The 16,646-nt window shown below is 40.2% G+C and overlaps 4 protein-coding genes across 5 annotated transcripts; 1 reads left to right on the top strand and 3 right to left on the bottom strand.

Moving 5' to 3' along the window:
• Positions 1–1,011: 1,011 nt before the first annotated feature.
• Positions 1,012–4,065, bottom strand: LOC121978474 (cysteine-rich receptor-like protein kinase 19). Its single transcript, XM_042530815.1, has 6 exons — positions 2,472–4,065; positions 2,251–2,399; positions 1,960–2,170; positions 1,642–1,879; positions 1,405–1,555; positions 1,012–1,332 (listed from the first exon to the last, which is right to left on the bottom strand). Exons 1-6 carry the CDS (start codon positions 4,063–4,065, stop codon positions 1,093–1,095), a joined length of 2,583 nt encoding a protein of 860 aa, XP_042386749.1. The 3' UTR covers positions 1,012–1,092.
• Positions 4,066–5,273: 1,208 nt separating this feature from the next.
• On the bottom strand, positions 5,274–11,126 carry LOC121975806 (origin of replication complex subunit 4-like). 2 transcript variants are annotated; one of them, XM_042527681.1, is made up of 17 exons: positions 10,619–11,126; positions 10,220–10,338; positions 9,999–10,089; positions 9,859–9,915; positions 9,690–9,737; positions 8,480–8,530; positions 8,341–8,384; positions 8,153–8,216; positions 7,913–7,999; positions 7,476–7,567; positions 7,298–7,379; positions 6,797–6,894; positions 6,599–6,708; positions 6,163–6,255; positions 6,032–6,096; positions 5,811–5,954; positions 5,274–5,739 (listed from the first exon to the last, which is right to left on the bottom strand). In XM_042527681.1, exons 2-17 carry the CDS (start codon positions 10,315–10,317, stop codon positions 5,698–5,700), a joined length of 1,266 nt encoding a protein of 421 aa, XP_042383615.1. In that variant the 5' UTR covers positions 10,318–10,338; positions 10,619–11,126; the 3' UTR covers positions 5,274–5,697. The 2 variants fall into 2 exon arrangements, with proteins under 2 accessions (XP_042383615.1, XP_042383616.1); XM_042527682.1 differs by having other exon boundaries at positions 6,797–6,882; positions 10,619–11,125.
• A 47-nt stretch (positions 11,127–11,173) lies between these two features.
• Positions 11,174–13,631, top strand: LOC121975807 (DNA ligase 1-like). Its single transcript, XM_042527683.1, has 5 exons — positions 11,174–11,530; positions 11,982–12,199; positions 12,622–12,750; positions 12,860–12,919; positions 13,061–13,631. The coding sequence occupies exons 1-5, from the start codon at positions 11,284–11,286 to the stop codon at positions 13,463–13,465; spliced, it is 1,059 nt and encodes a 352-aa protein (XP_042383617.1). The 5' UTR covers positions 11,174–11,283; the 3' UTR covers positions 13,466–13,631.
• A 1,387-nt stretch (positions 13,632–15,018) lies between these two features.
• Positions 15,019–16,288, bottom strand: LOC121975805 (probable ribose-5-phosphate isomerase 2). Its single transcript, XM_042527680.1, has one exon. The coding sequence runs from the start codon at positions 16,025–16,027 to the stop codon at positions 15,191–15,193; it is 837 nt and encodes a 278-aa protein (XP_042383614.1). The 5' UTR covers positions 16,028–16,288; the 3' UTR covers positions 15,019–15,190.
• Between the last annotated feature and the right edge of the window lie 358 nt (positions 16,289–16,646).

The raw sequence follows: 16,646 nt of genomic DNA, 5'->3' as shown, positions 1-16,646 counted from the left end.
GCTAGCATGACAGCCTAAGTCAAGAGGAGGTCAACATGCTGAGCCAAGGTGTATCCTCATTTAGATCGAGAACTTGCTCGATTAGATGCTATGGTCGATCGAGCCTCTAGCTCCAATCTTCTAAGTATTGATGAAGCTCAAAGACAAGTATTAACGAGCTCAACCGAGTGCTCCAATTGATTGGACATATGGCCCGATCGGACATAATGGATGCTTGGTCTACTCAAACTCCTAAGCATTGATGAAGCGCGAAGCCAAGTATTAATGAGCTCAACCGGGTGCTCCAGCCGATCGAACATATGACCTGATCAAACATATAATGGCCGCTTGGTCTGCCCGAGGGAAGACCGAGTCGCCGACTGCATTCACCAAAGTTGATCGGGTGGCTCTTGCGAGTGATGGTCGATCATACTATATTAAGGACTCAGTTGGCTTGTCGGGTGAGCCTATTGTGGGCTCCGTGGTCCAACGACCTCATATTCCTTTTTGACATTTTGTGCCATGGAGGACAAAGAATATTTTATATATAAGTTGCACATTTGAAGCTTCCATCCTATCAATCGTAGAAATTACGAGTCCATTTTGAGAAAGGTATCAAAGCCTTTTTATAGTCTGTCTTTTTTCCTTTTTTGAAATGTTTTAAAATTCATACAAAAACAAACAGTAACATTATAAAAAAGGGTCTCCATCTACAGGCACAGGTATGTGACGCTATATAATTTTGCACACCTATCGCTGTTGTCCTTTCCACTATTCATTTCCTAAAACCAATCATTGACTTGAGTGTCAGAGGACCAACAACGGGAACCCTTTTCTTAGCCTGATCGATAATGTTCTTCTTGCATGCAAGAGCACTTGGGAGTCACTTGGATATAACGACAAGTCTTCATTTAGTTCACACGAGAGCCACACGTCCAGCATCATCTCCATCCATTTTAGACATGATCATATATTATATAATAAGACATATATAAGATCACAATAATCCATCAATTTTATCATATTCCATCTTCCTTCACCATTCAATATTCACACTATCAACATCCGAATTCATAAATCATACACCATAAGCTCAAGTTCTTAGTTCGTTACCTAGGAAACTCGATATCCCCTTGCAAAGTTTGGGGGTTTTGTTGGTCGAACAAGCACTATATGATCACTTTGCAACATAAGAACAACTTCCGATATAGTTGGCCTTTGTTCTATGTTTTCTTGAACACACAACAAACCTATATGGATGCATTTCATGGCTTCGTTGGCTTGGCATTCGTTGTTATCGAGCATAGAATCCACAAGCTCGGTTGCCTTGTCATCGTTCCATAACTCCCAAGCCTATCAAGCAATAGTATTACTTTGATGCTTTGGGGTAGGAAGAGTATTAATGGAGGAATACAATCTACTTACACGCCCAAGGAGGTTTTGTCCATATTGTTCCGCATACCCTCTTCCATTCCTTTCTCCACTTATAATTTCCAATAGGAGAACACCGTAACTAAATACGTCAGATTTCACAAAGAAACATCCATCCATAGCATATTCAGGAGCCATGTATCCACTGTATCAATATCGCAAAAGAACTTTCATTACTAAACGAAAACAATAGCTATTATTAAAGAGCAATAGAGGGTTAGATTCGCTTACTAAGTCCCAACAATTCTAGGTGCGCTCATGTCACTTTCCTCTGTGGTATAAACCTTTGCCAAGCCAAAGTCCGATATCTTAGGGTTCATGTCTTTATCGAGCAGTACATTGCTAGCTTTGAGGTCCCGATGAATGATTTTGAGAAGTGAGTCTTCGTGGAGATAGAGAAGGCCTTTCGCAACCCCGGAGATTACGATAAACCTCATCTCCCAACTCAATTGCGAGCGCTTGTTTGGATCTATCGACAAAAAGGAAAACTATTTTGAGAATTTTAAAGTATTTCTATATAAAGTAAAAAAATCTAAGATAAAATCTAACCAAATAAAATGGCATCTAGACTTTTATTAGGAAGGTATTCAAAGACTAGCAACTTCTCTTCTCCTTCCACGCAGCATCCCAACAGCCTCACAAGGTTCTTGTGCCGGAGCTTCGCGACCAGCTTCACTTCATTCTCGAACTCAGAAAGGCTTTGTTTGGATCTCTGTGACAGCCTTTTGACTGCGATTTCTTTCCCATCGATCAGGACTCCCTGAGAACAGCATGATGGATTCAACCAATGTTAATCAATGGAGAAAATTAAGGGGAAAGAAGAAGCAGTTTAATTAGCACCTTGTAAACAGCTCCAAATCCACCTTCTCCGAGCTTGTTTTCAATGGAGAAGTTGTCGGTGGCCGCTTGAATGGCGGCCAGTCCCATGAAAATTAAGTCTCTGCCTTCCAAGGACTCGAGATCGATTGGTTGGGGAATTGATCTTCTTGCTGTAAGACAAATTCAGTATGTGTTTTCAATCTTCAAAATCTTCGAGTGTTGAGTGACGGATTGGTTTTTACCTTTTCTTCTCCTCAGATTCCATGCGGAAAGGAGAGGAATTCCTAAGAGTGAAGCTCCGGCGATTGGAAGAACAATGGCGATGATTCTGGCCTTTGATGATCTTCTTCCTCCTCCTGTAAAATGTACATTTGATTGAAGTCGAAGAAGTAGCAAATCGAAGGTTGAAGAAGGGGGAGAATTGCCTGGTGCGATCCAGGCGGATGGATCGTTGAAGAAGCGGAATTGTTCGTAGCGGACGGTGCAGCTGCCGGACAAGTACTGCCAGCCGCCGCTCTGCGCCCCGCAGGACGCCGTCATCCTCCCGATCCCGCCGCCCAAGCAAATCTGGCATCTGTCGGCCGTCAGATCCCGCGTGCACTGCGCCAGCACGTAGCTCCTCGCCGTCGCGTTCACCACCACCTCGCCGGCGGCGTACATCGACGGGATGCCCCACGCGGCCTGCGCGATGCTCCGCGCTCCCGCCTCTGTAGCACGACTGAACTCCGCGGTCACCGGCGCCGCGCCGCCGCAGAAGGTGTGCACGTCGGTGTCTAGCTCGCCGAAGAAGCGCTGCTGCGAGTACTTCAAGAAGCACGGCCCGTACCACATGTACCCCTCCGTCTTGTTGGGGCACTCGTTCGCTATGGCCCGCCCCGCTGTGGCGAGGCACGCCGCGCACTCGCCGCGAGTCGCATCGTCCCCTGCGCAGAGCCCGAGGCCGTACATCCTATCGCCGCCGTCTCCGGCGGAAGCGCTGTAGAAGCCCGTCGCCGGAGCTTGAGTACTCAGGTCGTCGAAGAGGCCTCTTAAATTGGCCGTCCTCGCGCTGAGGTCGTCGGATTGCACGTCCAAGCTCGAGCACTGGCTCCGGATGATGTACGTGCTCAAGTTGTTGGGGTAATTGCCGAAGAACGGAGTGGGCTCGTACCTTATCCAGCAGCTCGGGGAGAGATACCGCCACCCTTTCCTCTGGATGCAACAGTTCTCGATGGCCACCAGACTCGCCGTCAAGCACCTCCGGCAGCCGTCGGGGCTCAGGTCGGCCGTGCACTGAGCCAGGGCGAACAGGGGATACATATCCGACACGTTGGTGGCAAACATGAGCGGCCGTCGCAGGGGCGCCGCCTGCACCAAATCGGACAATACGTTGAACGCCATCCGCGAACTGGTTACCTCCAAGGGGTTGGTCATGTTGAATCCGTCAGCGTCGACGACGCCGAAGAAGTTTGCGTCGGAGTAGCGGAGGTGGCACTGGTCGTAGTAGACGATCGATCGGCGAACTCCCGGGCAACTTTGGTTGGCGCCGGCGACGGCCGTCTGGATGCAGCTCTGGCAGTTGGAGCCGGAGAGGTCGCCTTGGCACATGTATAAGCCGTAGACGGAGTCGCTACCGGCTCCAGCGGTGGCGTTGGCGGAGTATGAGGCGGAGGAAAGGAAAGTGAGGGAGGACAAGAGGTTGCTTAGGCTTCTGCCAAAACTGCTACTCGAGTTGTAGGCGTCGCCGCCGCAGTCTGCTCTGAAAGGGTTCGCTGCCATGGCAGCTGTGGGAGCTCGGAGAAGGAGCAGGAACCGGATCAGGCCGAGGAGGAAGCTCAACTTTCTGCTGCTCCGCATCTTGAAACTCTTTGTGCAATTGATCTGCTTCAAACGAATGTACATTTATAGATAAATATTACTGATCAAATAGGCGGCTGCCGGCGTCGCAGTGAAATTGAACGACCGGGAGATAAACTTTCACATTGCTTCAGAGATGAAGTCAATGTGCAGATCCTTAGCCGCCTCCTTCAAACTTCAAATGGTTGACAATCTGAGAGAGGGACACCGTTGACTCTAAATCAATAATGTCGAATCTATAGTGGTGCGGAGCATCAAATGCCGAATCAGTTAGATAGTCAAACACTGAATTAGCATTGAATTTAGTATGTGAAAGCCAAATTTGCACAAATATTTGCAATTGTTTTTGAGCAAAAGTCTCATTCTTCCAGAAGTCCCACTTTAGTTGGAATATAATTAATTTATGAGTAAAAATTCAGTTATTTAATACTGAAAAAGACCCAGAGCAAGAAAACTCAAAAGCATGGGTGCCTTGCGAGGCACATCTCTTGTTCAATTGTATTGATAATCAAGTTAAATTTTTATAGGATTTAGATACGATGATAGTACATCATATATATGTATGCATTTATTCATGCACATAGATTTACAACCAATTTAATATCAAAATGCATCTGTATATGTTTGTCAAGGATGACCGATAGAAGGATCGGGATGACGGTTGCCGGTTGGTGCGGGTGGTGTAAAAGGGGACGCTCTTTTGAGGGCTCCAATACTTCCTTTTGTAACCATGCCCTCGCGTCCACTTTCAGAATGAGTTAATTCATCGACTGCGAGGGCAAAGATAACGAAATATGTTATGCAATAAGCAAGTTGAATCACATTATGCATTACAGAAATGAAGATGAGTTTAGGAACCAAACCTTGTGATTCTATTTGTCGTGAATTGGCAGTGATCATGATCGAGGAGAGGATGCTGACGATAAGGAAGATGGCGAGGAGGAAGTGAGACGAGGATGAATTAAGCTTCATTTTGTTGTAATGTATCTTGCACTACATCAACTGCTTGCCTGACCTTTCTATTTATATAGATTTAGGCATGCCAGCAAATGGTTATAAATAGAGAGGACAGTTGAAGATTTTCCTATTTGTTTTCTTTTCTATTCTTCTCCGGGTCAGTTTGTGGTTTAATTGAATCCTCTCACGTGCCAATTTTGGGAGACTTTGTCTAGTCAAAACTAATTCAATCATAAATCAAAGCATTTAGATTTTTCTTCAAAGAATATTAAGAAAAATAATATTAAACTTGCTCTGATAAGAGTTTCTAACAAACCACCAACAATTGACAAGGTAGTTAGGACACACTTAGAGTTTAAGTCCGTTCATTTAGTCATCATTGTAGGGGGGAAAAGTCATTACAGTGCATCATATCCTCAGCGTGATTTACTTCCATTCAAGAAACCTGAGCTTCGAAGAAGTTTGTATTCATATCTGTCCTTGATTACTATAACAGTAGCCGCTTGTATCGGATGAAGAAAGAAACCAGTTCAAGTAGGAGTGCTGCACAATTGCAAGCAAGCTTCTGACTAGAATGGCTAACCAAAATTCTTCAGTACCAGCGTCGTTCAGTATCAAAAATAGATTTTCAGGACCAACATCGTTAGGTATCAACACCCACAGGTTATCATCTTACTATCTGAAGCTCTCATGATCAAACAATTTCTGAAGAATGGCCTGAGATAAAAAAGAATTATGATCATTGCATTTCCCAACTATCATTCTTGTGGAATCAAAAGAGCACTTACAGGGCATGAAGAGCGTGACTTCAACCCCAGATACAGTTCGTGAGGTGAAATCAAAAGTTTCACTGGTTGAATTTCGATGGATAAATTGCGTCCCTTATTGTCAACAAAACCAATCAACTCTCGTTCCAAGAGATGTTCAAAAGCCTAAAAAAATAGTTAGATAATACAAAGTTATGGCTGCAGAAGTAATGATGATATTTGCTTGAAAGATAGACACCTACCCTCAGACATACACTGTCTCTGTAATTGTCGGATGTCTTATAGGCTTCATGGATGGCTTTATACTCTGAAGAGGAGAAGTTCATTTAAGCCTTTAACACCAGTATGATAAAGGGAACAAATTTTGACTTACCTTTCATGACAGAATTGAAGTTGTATGAATTCTGCTCTTTACATTCCAGTCTATTCATGCACACTAGAATGTACAGTTCCAGAATTGAGACACCTGCTCAACCATGTTCCAGACACTAAGAATTCTCATACAGACTTATTTAATTGTTTAGAACATATAATAAAAAAATAAAAATAATAATAAAAAGAACACATGAAACCAATGATAGTTCCAACTATTTGGGATATGAATTTATCCTCATTATCAAACTTTCACAATGCTATATCAATAGTAATATTCAAAATTTCCTAATTCACTACTGCAAAAAAGGGAGAAATACTTAAATAACTTGATGTTAACTAGGATTTTCTCCTAAGTCCCTCTAACCCCCATACCCCTGCAACTCCAATTGAAGGGCAATATTATGATTAAACTGCAAATAATACAAGTAACTAACCTTCAAGGATCTGGGTCTTGGGCTGCCTCTGGTAACATAAGTGGGAACCTTTGAAATTTTCCAGGGATAGCAAACCAGATTCTAAGCTCATAGAAGATACAGCTCGGAATCTGAAGAAAAAATTTTCAAAAGTTGAACTATAAAATTAAAAGAAATACAGTGTTTCAATCGTGAAAAAAAAATGATAAACAAACTTACAGAAACTGCACCAAGTTATTAATTGCTCCATCAATAAATAAAATGGAATCAAGGATTTCTTGGAATTTTTTGTCATTTAAAATATCCTGCAAGTTATACTAATTAATTCATTACTGCACAACTCAATGATCATGAAAATAATAATAATAACAAAAAATAATAAAGGCAAAGATAAATTTGTGAATTCTCCTATTTTAAGTGAAATTATGTGAGAACTGAGATGGCATATCCATGCGTCCTAGAGGGTTCTGCATCTCATAAATACAAGTAAATCCATGATACTACAATAATCTCACATCAAAATCATGAGTCCTAGATCATTTTACATGTCATCTATCCAAGTAAATCCATCATATTGCCAATAAGCTCACCTCAAAATCATGCTAAAAATCAAATTTGTACAAAAGACTTGCAGGACTATTTGTCAATACCGAGTAGCAGTCTCTGTGGTTTTGGTTATTACACAATAATATTGAATGTACAGTGGGATCGAGACAACACCTGAATCTTTGAGTTGAATTCTGCAACATATTTAGAGAGGAGACCTATGTCTTTTGGCAAGTATAATATGTGCTCCAACAATCTGAATAACATGTCAATAAAGAAAACTGAAGATTAACTGCTTGGAAAGATATTTGACATTATAAGCAATTCATCATAAGTTAGAGAATATGATCACCTTCTTACATCTTCTCTTGAAGGAGGAACAAAAAGTAGTTTTCTGTGAGAAAACCTAGATCGAACTCTTTTTTCAAGAAGTTGGTCGGCATCCTGAAAGACATGAGTGGCTTTATCAAGTAGAACCAGCAATGAGTCAAATAGTGGAATAATAAGAATAATAATATACATAAAAACAATTGTTTACTTAGGAAACCTTGAGTGGTTCATAATTATTTCTTCACTAAAAAATATATCTAAAAAAAAGGATAAAAATCAAAAGAAATTATGTTTCCTTCCACTTTCTTAACTCAAATGTTTCCTTATTTTTTCTTTTACTTGTCCTTTTTAAATTTTCAACACACATGTTATAGAAGAGATTAAAAAATACGGGTGGCCCAGTGTATATTGCCATGAATATGAATATAAAGAAAAGTGAGAAATCTGGAGGCTACATACCAATCTGCAGCTAACACCAATAACTACAGCCTGTGAAGACACTGTTTGCATTGCATCAAGCAAACTATAAAGTAATCGTTGTTTCCCCTGAATACACATGTATCAAATAGCTCAAAGGTTTAGAATAAAGCAAAGAATGAGATAAAAATGGAACAACAAAGGAGGATTGACAAGGAACAGAAGCAAGTAAATAAGTACCTACACAGAATTCTGTAAGTGGCTAAAAGTTACTACTCGTACCTGAGCAAAAAGATCAAACTCATCCAAGACAAAAATTATTGATTTGTGAGATAATCCACACTCCCTGTCCATGGCAAAATAAAAAAAGATGAAAATTCAATTAGAAGTTGAGTGTGCTAAGAAGAAACTTCTCAGAGACTTTTAAGTTTAAACATGGAAAATAAAAGTTGGTGAAAACCTGTACTTACTTTAACATATCAATCATGAATCCAGCATTGTCATCTGATGAAGCCTAGAAAACACAATGAGATCTAGAGTTCATACCTTGGATAACTATAAAGTATATTATAATTTTTTTACACTGAAAAACATTAGGACTAAATATACCATCTTAGAAAATAATAATTGGTGATCCAAGCATAACTGCCTAGCTATTTCCTGAAACAGCATATATGTCTTTGTGAATGTCATTAGCAATACAAATTATCATGAAAAAAGCAAACAGAGTTCAAAGCATAACTTGTTGATGTCATGATGAGATCTAGAAAGAGATATTTCAAGGTATATCTGACTGACCTAAAGCTTATAAGCCAAGAGGAACAGCAATTTCATCATTTTGTCATTATATGAATGAGACAGAATTTTGTGATCAAATTGAGAGAGGGGAGGGGACCTTACTATACTACATATAAAAATTTGGTCTACTATGAAAATGAGAAAGATTATATCACTAAACAAAGATGCTCTAAAACCAAAGATTCGATTCAATCACATTTTATCCTATAGTTTGTGAGTTGTTTGGCAAGGGGAATAAGAGGGAAGGAAAGGGAGTGAGAGGAGGAGAGTATCTTTCTCATATGGATGATATTGGTGGAGGGAAAAATAAAGGAACATTTAAGACTAAAATAATCCAATTTATCATATAAAACAACCATAAAATAAAAATAATTTGGTAAAATAGTAATTTATAATAAAACAACTATATCCTTTCTGCATTTTGAGCATAGCAAAGTTTGAATATGAAGGGAGAGGGAGACATGCAAGATCATTCCCACCCCCAGCCTCTTACTCCCTTCTCCCTTCCACTGGTTCCTCTATTCTATACTAAAATCAATTCAATTCTATGCAAATTCACCATAGCAACTTAATAGTTCCTTTTCAGATATTCATAGACATCCTCTTTTCTTTGACATTTGAAGCTCACAAGTATCATGGTATTCACTTGGATGAAATAAGTGGGTAAGAAATGGAAAATGAATTGAATTGTCAAATCATCTTCTTTACTTGGAAGGAAGATAAGGGGAGAAATAATATCACCTCATCCAAATCCTCCATTTTATTTCAGCCAAAATTTTGTGGAAGTTGAGGGAAAGATCCATAACTAACATAAGTAACTTACTTTTAATTTGCCTGAAATATGATAATATACTTCTTACTTTGTTTTTTCCCAAACTTAAACTACTTCCTTTCCTCCCTACTTTCTTCCCTCCATATAAGCACAACACAATTGCATGGGCTATCTACACACTAGAAAATTTTAACAATCAGAAAAGTGAAGAAAATTGAACAAACAAAGCAGATTTGATAAAGATCTCACTTTCAGTGCAAAGTTGTCATCGCTATGGAGTAGTCCATTCAACCTGATCTGGAACCCAAAAAACACATTGCTATATACTTAAAGATCCCTTACTACAAAAGCACAATAGAACAAGAAAAAAAATGAACCAGTGAAAAGGCAACAGAAACCAAGAAACATTATACCATACCACAGAAATTGAATCAGGGTGTTGAGTTTTCAAATCTTCAAGGACCAAGTCAACTACCTGAACAACAAAAAGGTTGATTGTGTACGTGTAGTGGAAAGATGATGAAGGTTAAAATGTAGATTTTTTACTGAAGGCCTTACCGCAACCTTTCCAGATCCTCGAGGACCAAGGAGGAGGATAGAGTTGTTACAAGAATCCGAAATAGAGTTCATGATAAGAAACTTCAATTTGCTGAAAATGAATGAAAAATATTTTCTTAGAGATCCAGGAATAAACAAAATGAGAAATAGTAGAATCTACAGAATCAATAATGGCAAAGGAAAAATTGGAGGGTTTGCGGTGGGAGATCTGATGGCACTACCAGTAGTTGCTCTCCTCGGAGGATTTGAAGGTTGCATGGACATAGTTAGGGTCATAGAGCCTAGATCGAAGAAGAGCAAGAGCTTTCTCGGTATCCATGGTAGCAATTGGATAAGTGATCTAACGGGCAGGAAATTGAATATTAATACAAGGATAACAACATATATAACAAGTATAAATTCTCTGTGTTAGCGTAAGTATATCACACATGACATGTTAGTAACAAGTAGCAAGCGATGAGAATAAATCTCTAATCATTTTAAGGATAGCAAATCTGTACTGCATCCTCAATACAAGAAAATTACCACCGAAATGCTTAAGTCAGTTGAATATCGTGATTAGTTCAAAATAACCAAGATTCCTCCAATAATAACCATACAATTACTCACCGAATTCTTACCTTTAATTTGGGAAGGCCAGTAGTCCCTCTTGGCTCGGCCCAAAACAGAGCCGTAAAACAGAAAGGGAGAAAGAGAGAATGCCGAAGAGGAGAGAGAAATGAAGGTCGGCGGTGTAAATCTCAGCTCTTCTTCGACTTCGGGTGGCGACGGCCGCGTGAACAGAGAGAGAGAGGCGAGAGAGGCGAGAGAGGCGAGAGAAGGTGCCGGAGAGGAGAGGGGGAAGGGAGGGGCGGCGTTGCTCGGCCTTCTACTGGCTTTGGAGGCTGTGCGACAGAAGGAGAGGGCAGATCGGGAGGGGCAATGGGAGAGTTGTCGCCGGCGCTCGTGTGTGGTGGAGGATCGGCGGAGGGCAACGAGAAATAGGGGCTGTCGCTGGTGCAGTGACGTCACGTGGAGAAGAGAAGAAGGAAGATGGCGACGGGGAGAGGAAGGATGAAGGGGATCGCCGCCCGATCGCTCACTGGCCTCACTTCCGTTTCAGTCAGTTTTGTTAATTAAAAAGATATTTTATAAATTACCTAAATTACAGGCGTGCCCCGCCGTGCTTTTTAAAATTAGAAAAAAAAAACACCGAAAACCTGAGAAAGAAACCTAACCTCCTAACCCCCATACCCTCTTCGCGAGCCGCCGTCACCTTCGCGAGCTGCCATTTTCTTAGCTATTCATGATTAAGCGGCGGTTCTACAGGCATGAACACGTCGACCGGGATGGTCATTCCTCCTCGTCTTCTGATTCGGACTCCGACTCCGTTTCGGAGGTCCAGTCGGACAGGGAAGTAGAACCGCATGGGGAGACGGAGACAGAAGAAGTAGGGGTAATCGAGGATTCCAGCGACTCCGACGCAGATGAAGATGATGAAGATGGAGAAGATTCAGAAGACGAGATGCAGCAGCGCCGCTTCCCTTTTTCTGGTTTGATCTGTTTCTCTCGCATATCCCATCTTCTAGCTATAAGGTTTAGATCTTGCTATCGCTAGTTGAATTTTATGACTAGGTTCTGATTTTGATAAGTTTCCCTCTGAGAGATTCTCCATATTGTTATGTATTTAGTTGGTTTCTGGATGACTGTGAACTTTTACCGATAATCAACTCGTACATCTGAGTCTTTAATCAAAGTTGGTGCCTTTTTGCTTAATTCCTTAGCATATGCCCAATGTCAGTTGTTGATTGTCTATTCTTCAAAATTGTGATTAGATTTGTTAAAGCTTTTGTTTAATTTCTAAGCATATAGCAAACGTTAGTTCTAGATTGTCTATTCTTCAAAGATTATATCTTCTCTTTAATTTTCTGCCCTGCCATATGTGAAGCAAATTTTCTCCTTTGTTTATTTGTCTTGCTAATGTGAAAGATGATATCTCTGCAGCTGTTCATCCTAACATTAGATCTAGTGAACCAATTGTTGGCGCAGAAGCTAAAAAATATGGGACTGTCAATGCTGGTGACATTTCTGTTGATTGCAATGATCCCATTCAAGCTGATCTCATTTTTATCTTGAAACATAAGTCAGTTTTCAAGTGCCGTCTCTGCCCAAAAGTTATCTGCTTAAGCGACGAGACAGTTAAGAGACACCTCAGTTCAAAGGTAACAAAATTGCATATGCATACATGTATAGTTGTTTCATGCTGCACTTGCAATAAGAAGCATTTAGCTTGAGTTTCTCTTGTAGCTCATATCATTAATTTACATTTTATTGTTACTCGAATTCCTGAGATATATCAGTGATGAAATTGGTCGGTCCTTATGTAAACAAGAGGAATGTTATTAAGGCTTTTATTTTACTTTCATTTAACATCAGGTATTTTCTCAGTTTTTGTCTTATAGTATTAACCCTCAGTTGTTCATTAATGTTCAGAAAGCTTGTTCTTAATAACTTGAACTTGGATCTATTCTGTTTTTGGAAGAATTCAGTGGAACCAACCTGCTAATACTCCTTACTAAAATAGTACTTCATCTGTTATTGTTTCTTTTTGTGTTTACTCACTTTTATTTCTCCTTGCATTAAGGCACATGCTCGTTTCAAGAAACAATTTCAAGTTGGAACGCTCAAAGTGATGCTTAATAGTGATGGTGAAATTGAAGAAGAGCAAGAGACTCATGCAGAGAGGTATGCACGGATCGTAGCTCTTGCCAAGGTACTCAAATCTAAACAGTCATTTTGTTTTTGTTTCCTGTTGGTTTCAATGTGTGTTTTTGAAGACCCAATTCCCACATTGATAAAGTTCATCCAACTAAAATCTTCAGGAATCAAGTTCACCCAAGAAAAAGTCAGGGTGGCGACAACGGGACAAGAGGAGGAAGAAGGTTATTTCTCTCTTCCTATTGTTTCAGCATTAATCTAACTTGGCCAAACGACTAGGCTTAGCGATGTCTGTTTAAGTAAAAAATTACATTTAATGTTGCTCAACATGTGAGTAAAGGCATTGTTGGTCTCATTGGCCACAGAGGATGCTTAGCCGCTCCAACAATGAGAATATAGAAAAAGAAGAGAAGCAGGAAAAGAAACCGCAAAAAACTGAGGGGAAAAAAGAGAAGCCAAAGGAGCAGCAGGACGATAAACAACATAAAACTGAGGGGAAATCGGAGAAGCCAAATGTGATGCTGAAAAAGAAAGCAAATAAAATTGAAGGGAAAACTGAGAATCCAAAGGAGAAGCGCGGAAAGAAACGTCTAAAAACTGAGAACAAAGAGAAGCCAAAGGAGGAGAAACATGAAAAGAAACGAGCAAAAACTGAGGAGAATACCCAGATGCCAAAGGTGGAGAAACAGGAACAGAAACGACCAAAAACTGAGGGTACCGAGAAGCCAAAGGCGAAGAAGAAAAAGAAAGAACGAAAAACTAAAGGTTGAAGAAGATCGATTACCTTCATTTCTACAATTTAGCTTCGTCAATTTTGCAGGCTTTTGTTTAGTGACTAGTTGGTGATCTTTACCTACACTATTCTGAAAAAAATTTTAATCTTTCCTCGTGGATCAAACATATCTATATTCTTTGTTGTTAATTTTTAAGAGTTTCTATACTGAAATGCTTCATTATTCACTATTTTAATTTCTGAAACTTTTTTATTTGAATTATTCAATCTTATTTAATATTTGAAAACTTATAAAACCTGGTGGAGCAACACTGAAGCACTTTTGTTTTTCAAATAAAAAAATTTACACTGTGAAATGGGTAACTTCCTGAGCACAAAACATGCCTAACACTGCAAGTGTATCACCTATTGTTTGAAATATAAAAACGTAAAGAAAAAAACAACGCAAAAAATATTTCAGTGTCAATTAATGGATTTATTTAAATAGAGGTGTAAATTGAAATTCGATTCTATAAAAGAAATAAATTAAACTCAAGTTTTACAATATTCAGTTCGTTATCTCGTGAACATATTCATTAAGTTTATGAATTAAGTTTTAAATAAAAAATAATAATTTTAATATTGAATTTATAGATTTTACACTCTACTTATGAAATATATAGATAAATATATTAAATTTATTTATTAGAATAAAATTATAAATTTTAATAAAAAATATTATAATTTTTTAAAATATATAATTTAATTTTTAATGAATATTTAAATTTATAATTTATATTTATTAAGTTCGTTAAAGTTCAAACAATTTCGTGAGTTATAAATATATTCGTTAAATAAAGCTCGAGCTCGGTTCGATTATAAACGAGTCAAATTCAAACATTCAATAGTTTGACTATTAGCATCAATAAAAGTTCAAATAAACTCGTGAGTCATGAATATATTTATTAAATAAAATTCAAGCTCGGTTTGATTATAAACGAGTCAAATTCAAACATTCAAGAGTTCAACTCAACACAATTTCACTCCTATACTCAAAGGCAAGGTTTGATATTGAAATTTAAAATTTTATTGAAAGGTCTCCTCTTAATTTATTATATATTTTAAAAATACAAGTCTTTACTCAAGTTTTCAATGCACTCCCTCAATAGATGTGGGGAATTTTTGACTTTTTTTAGACCAACGGGATTTTGGAAAGAATATTTATTTTCCTTTTATTTAATTTCAGATTACTCCCAATAATTTAATTTGACTCCATGAGAATAGATTTTTCATTGCAGATGAACAGCTTAGCATTATTCTCAAAAAGAAGGGCATATGAAATTGTAGACTCTGGGAATTGGGGGTTGACTTTGTCAAAATCTCAAGCAAAATCAACTTGAATCAGGGAACCAGAACCAATTCACGCCGCTTCTTTAGAAGAAGACTGAAAAAGAAAACACCAGAGGACTTGTAAAAAAGACATAGGAAAGAGTTTCACAGATTAAATATATTACTAGGATTAAATGTGATTATTATTTTTTATGATTTCCCTGATAGCTATCCATACACAACTTAGAAAACTAAGAAAAGACAGTTCAAGGCAGAGATCTGTAAGGCTGTAATCCAAAATAAATCTACTGAAACTTGATTGTTTATCCATCACTGAATTAGCAGTCGAAGCTTAATGGAGACAGTTGATGTTTCCATACTGTCAAAACTGGTTTCTTTATGATGTTTGAAACAACACACACATAATTTAGCTTTGAACTCGATCACATGCCTCTCAGAAACCATTTGACTTCGCCTCTTTGTCCATCAACACCACCCCATCCTTCCTGGCTACGATCACGGACGTCGCCAATCCGAGGAACATTCCGTGCTCGACCACGCCGGTGATCCTCAGGAGGTCATCGCTGATGGCCTGTAGATCTCCGTGGATTCCATCCTCGAAGAACAGGTCCACGATGTAGTTCTTGTTATCCGTCACAAATGGCTCAATTTCGGATTCTTTTTCGGTAAAGGCGCTAGCTTTGGCGTTGATTGAAGCCGTACGGAGCTTGAGGTTGAAGCCGGGCGTGCCGTCGAAGAGGTTCTGTAGTCGGCGGAGAGTGAGGGCCCAGCCGAAGGGGATGACCTCCACGGGGATGGCGAGGCCGCTGCCTCCGAGGCGCGGAACGAGCTTGGAGTCGTCGACGATGACGACGAAGCGGCGGCTGGCGCCCTCCACCATCTTCTCCCGGAGGAGGGAGCCGCCGCGCCCCTTCACAAGGTTGAGCGCCGGGTCGACCTCGTCCGCGCCGTCGATGGACAGGTCGACCGCCGGGTGCGCGGCGAGATCGGTGAGGGGGATGCCGGCGGCCGCAGCGCGGGCGGCGGCCCATTCGGAAGTGGGGATGCCGACGATGTCACGGAGGTCACCGCCGCGCAGGAGGTCGCCGATGCGGTCGAGGGCGTGGGCGGCGGTGGAGCCGGTGCCGAGGCCAAGGACCATGCCGGACCGCACCAGCTCCACAGCGCGGAGGGCGGCGATGCGCTTCAGGTCATCCTGGGACTGGCCGGCAGCCGCCATAGCTTCTGCCGTCAGCGAGCGAGAGGGTTGGAGGAGGAATGGCGATCCCATCGCCGGATCGGAAGATGAAGACGAAAGACCACACACTCCACGCTATCTTATATAGCGGCGGAAAATGAAAAACCAAAAAGGAGCAATTTTTAACCCTAGAGAATTGCTAAAGAAATCGGCAAAAAAGAGGGGCAAAATCCGCAAGTGTGAATGGAATCGACATGAACGATTGGTGGCAAATATTTAGCCCCCTTGTGGGAAAAAAAAAATCTGGGGAAAATCGTCTCTCCTTTTAAGGACTAGGGTTAGGGTTAGGGTTAGGGTTAGGGTTTGGTGAGGAAAGGAGGATGACGAGAAGTGGTGCATCATGACGGGGAAGGCCTCATCTGTTCGGTTCGATTTGCGTAGCCTTCCCACTAGGATAAATCATGAATAATTACTAACTATTAGTATACGAGTGACCATGACATAAGAGCACCCACAATAGTATGAGATATTTCTTCCAAATATTTATAGTCCCCACTTCCACATCACTCTTTAAATATTCTACTATTCAAATATCTCAACTTTCATAATAAAATATCTCACCATCCAAATATTCATGGGTCCACCAATCAAATATCTCACTCTCAAATATCCTTAACTTCACAATCAAATATTCCACCAATCAAATATTTAT

The sequence above is a fragment of the Zingiber officinale genome, chromosome 4B, assembly GCF_018446385.1.
Source record: "Zingiber officinale cultivar Zhangliang chromosome 4B, Zo_v1.1, whole genome shotgun sequence".
In the NCBI taxonomy this organism is placed as follows: Eukaryota; Viridiplantae; Streptophyta; class Magnoliopsida; order Zingiberales; family Zingiberaceae; genus Zingiber; species Zingiber officinale.
The sequence above is the reverse complement of the archived record's forward strand: the minus strand, read 5'-3'. Positions and strand labels throughout refer to the sequence as shown.